We start from the raw sequence: 3445 nt of genomic DNA, 5'->3' as shown, positions 1-3445 counted from the left end.
GAACAAAAAACTATCTAATTCAAAAATATTTGAAGTCATATGTAGTTAGGTACTAAATTTTAATTTACATAAAGAGAATGATTGGTTTAAATAGATCTAAGATTAAACGTAATAAACTAATTTGTATATTAGTTTACGTGTAAATAATAGCATGTGGTGGTTAACGTAGGATGAAGGGAAAATAAGAAGCAAAGGTGCTGGCAGAATAGTAGTAATCTAATGCTTTATTCACGGAATGTTACATGTTATTATTATAAATAGATCCACCACATTCTGCTTCATGATTCATTCCTCATCATAAACTGCAAAACCAAGTTCTATTCTTCTTCACCATTACCACTCTCTTCTTCTTTTTCTATCATCCTAGTAGACAAGGTAATGTTTTGATCTTTTTCCTTTTTTGTGTTCCTCTTTCTTGCATTTTGTTTATGTCATTTTGGTATAACTGTTTTTTTTTTATGAAGAGATTCATTGGCTATTTGGGTCTAAATTGTCCTAGATCTGGTACCTTATTTTATTACATGGGGATTCAGATTATACAATTTGCATGTCACTTGTCTCATTTCATGTTTCTGCATGTGTACGTAGATGCCAAGGAACACTAAACATAAGGCCAATAAAGCCTTTGTTTATGTCCAAAAATGGGACAAATTACTAATATTATTTATCTGAATTAGTATAAAAAGTTCTAGTCTTAAAGATAAGTTTTCCTTTCATCCTTTTCATTACATCACTTGCATTTTCTTATGGAACATCCTCTGGATCTATAACTCTCTCATGTTTGATCCTATTGAAAATTATAGATCTCTTTCATTTTCTTAGGTTAAAAGCTATCTTATAAAAAGTTATTCTTAAATGAAACCTAATCATTTCTGTCTCTCTGTTCCAGACTAATCAGTGTTTGTCAACAAGTTAAAAATAACACTTTATTTTAACTTTATTTTATGAAAATAATATATTTAATCTACATGTCTAGATAAGTGGGTAAGATAGAGTTGAGATACTAAGTTAGGACATGTGATTTCCATCCTCGTTAAAGACTACATGTTACATATATTATCCTTCTCCTTTCTATTTAGTCACTTTCAATTATACATTTTTGGTCCGTTCATGTTAAGTGGTTATAAACATTCAAATTAGAACAAACTTACATATTAATGTGATGTTTAATTTTGACCCACCAGTGATACAGAATAACAGAATAGGTTGCTGACAACAAACAAACAAAAATGGTGAAAATTTGTTGCATTGGAGCTGGCTATGTTGGTGGTCCAACCATGGCTGTGATTGCCTTAAAGTGTCCCAAAATTGAAGTAGTTGTAGTAGACATCGCCGCGCCGCGAATCAATGCCTGGAACAGCGACCATCTCCCAATCTACGAGCCTGGTCTTGAAGAAGTAGTGAAGGAGTGCAGGGGAAGGAACCTCTTCTTCAGCACTGATGTAGAAAAACATGTCTCAGAAGCTGATATAGTCTTTGTCTCAGTGAACACTCCAACAAAAACTCAAGGCCTTGGAGCTGGAAAAGCAGCTGATTTAACATATTGGGAGAGTGCAGCTAGAATGATAGCTGATGTTTCAAAATCAGACAAAATTGTTGTTGAGAAATCAACTGTTCCTGTGAAAACAGCAGAGGCAATTGAGAGAATTCTAACTCATAATAATAAAGGCATTAATTTTACTATCCTTTCAAACCCAGAATTTCTTGCTGAAGGTACAGCAATTAAAGATCTTTATAATCCAGACAGGGTCCTTATTGGAGGTAGAGAGACCCCAGAAGGACAAAAGGCTATAGAAGCTCTCAAAAATGTTTATTCTCATTGGGTTCCAGTGGATAGAATCCTTTGTACCAATTTGTGGTCTGCTGAACTCTCAAAACTTGCTGCTAATGCCTTCTTGGCACAGAGAATTTCTTCAGTTAATGCTATGTCTGCACTTTGTGAGGCTACTGGTGCTGATGTCTCCCAGGTAACCTTCTTCCATTAACAACAGATTTTGACAACTTTTTCTTTCTTATAATAAATGAATATAACTTTTTTCTTACTTATAGACCAATGATCAGATACCTTATTGAACTTAAAAACGACTATAGTTTATAATTTTAATCGAATGGGGGTGGACTACTTTGAACCAGGAAAATTACAGCACAATCGTGTTAAACCTATTAAATTGGAATCACCGGAAAATTACAGCACAATCGTGTTAAACCTATTAAATTGGAATCACCGGAAACTGAACCAGATAGTCCACTTAAAATTTAAAAAAAGCCAAACACTACTATACTGTTTTATTTTATTTTGGTTTAAAAAATATGAAGATATGTTACCCCAATATAATTATATATAACTACTAATTATATAAAATTTTGCATTATATATTTATACATAATAATCAATTATATATGACATCATTGATCCAATTGTAATATTTGACCTCTTTTGGTTTGATTTCTAGCTTGGTTTGATTTTTATATGTGTATGTGTGTTTTTTGTATATACTTGGCCTCTATCTAATATTTTTTGGATCGGTTCCTACATGAAGGTATCCCACGCAATAGGCACAGACTCAAGGATTGGACCAAAGTTCTTGAGTTCCAGTGTTGGCTTTGGTGGCTCATGCTTTCAGAAGGACATATTAAACTTGGTCTATATATGTGAATGTAATGGCCTACCCGAGGTAGCAAATTATTGGAAACAAGTGATTAAGGTGAATGACTACCAAAAAAGCCGATTTGTGAACCGAGTAGTTTCCTCAATGTTCAACACAGTTTCAACTAAGAAGATTGCTATTCTTGGTTTTGCTTTCAAGAAAGACACAGGTGACACTAGAGAAACACCAGCTATTGATGTGTGTAAAGGATTATTAGGGGACAAGGCTAAATTGAGCATTTATGATCCTCAAGTTACTGAGAGCCAAATCACAAAGGATCTTTCAATGAAGAAGTATGATTGGGACCACCCTGCTCATCTTCAACCAGTAAGTCCAACTTCCAAAAAGGATCAAGTTTCAGTGGTTTCTGATGCATATGATGCAGTAAAAGATGCACATGGTGTTTGTATTCTAACTGAGTGGGATGAGTTTAAGAACCTTGATTACAAAAAAGTTTTTGATAACATGCAGAAGCCAGCATTTATATTTGATGGAAGGAATGTTGTGGATGTTAAGAAGCTTAGGGAAATTGGGTTTATAGTTTATTCCATTGGGAAACCACTTGATTCATGGCTCAAGGACATGCCTGCAGTGGCTTAAAAGGAAAGTGCAATCCATAGAGAATGCCCAATTCTCATTCTTATGATTTTGTCTCTTTATACATGTTTTGTTTGATGAGATTTTATGGCACGACTGCACCAAATGTTGTCTTTTTTTGCTAGCTAAAAATTATTATTTCTTTCCCTGCCTTTATGTAATAAATAATTGAGGAAATTTTATACCATGCATTACATTTC

General features: G+C 33.8%; 1 protein-coding gene across 2 annotated transcripts; it reads left to right on the top strand.

The window, feature by feature from the left end:
- Positions 270-3445, top strand: LOC109333455 (UDP-glucose 6-dehydrogenase 4-like). Of its 2 annotated transcripts, none has more exons than XM_019568944.1 (3): positions 270-375; positions 1185-1967; positions 2541-3445. In XM_019568944.1, exons 2-3 carry the CDS (start codon positions 1230-1232, stop codon positions 3246-3248), a joined length of 1446 nt encoding a protein of 481 aa, XP_019424489.1. In that variant the 5' UTR covers positions 270-375; positions 1185-1229; the 3' UTR covers positions 3249-3445. The 2 variants fall into 2 exon arrangements, with proteins under 2 accessions (XP_019424489.1, XP_019424490.1); XM_019568945.1 differs by having other exon boundaries at positions 273-375; positions 1167-1967.

This window comes from Lupinus angustifolius, chromosome LG18 (genome assembly GCF_001865875.1).
Source record: "Lupinus angustifolius cultivar Tanjil chromosome LG18, LupAngTanjil_v1.0, whole genome shotgun sequence".
Classification (NCBI taxonomy): Eukaryota; Viridiplantae; Streptophyta; class Magnoliopsida; order Fabales; family Fabaceae; genus Lupinus; species Lupinus angustifolius.
The sequence above is the reverse complement of the archived record's forward strand: the minus strand, read 5'-3'. Positions and strand labels throughout refer to the sequence as shown.

What these genes read in the sequence shown, in the direction of transcription:
- LOC109333455 (XM_019568944.1), top strand. Translation starts at nt 1,230, where the DNA reads ATGGTGAAAATTTGTTGCATTGGAGCTGGCTATGTTGGTGGTCCAACC. An exon ending in CTGGTGCTGATGTCTCCCAG is followed by an intron (nt 1,968 to 2,540) that starts GTAACCTTCTTC and finishes TCCTACATGAAG; the next exon opens with GTATCCCACGCAATAGGCAC.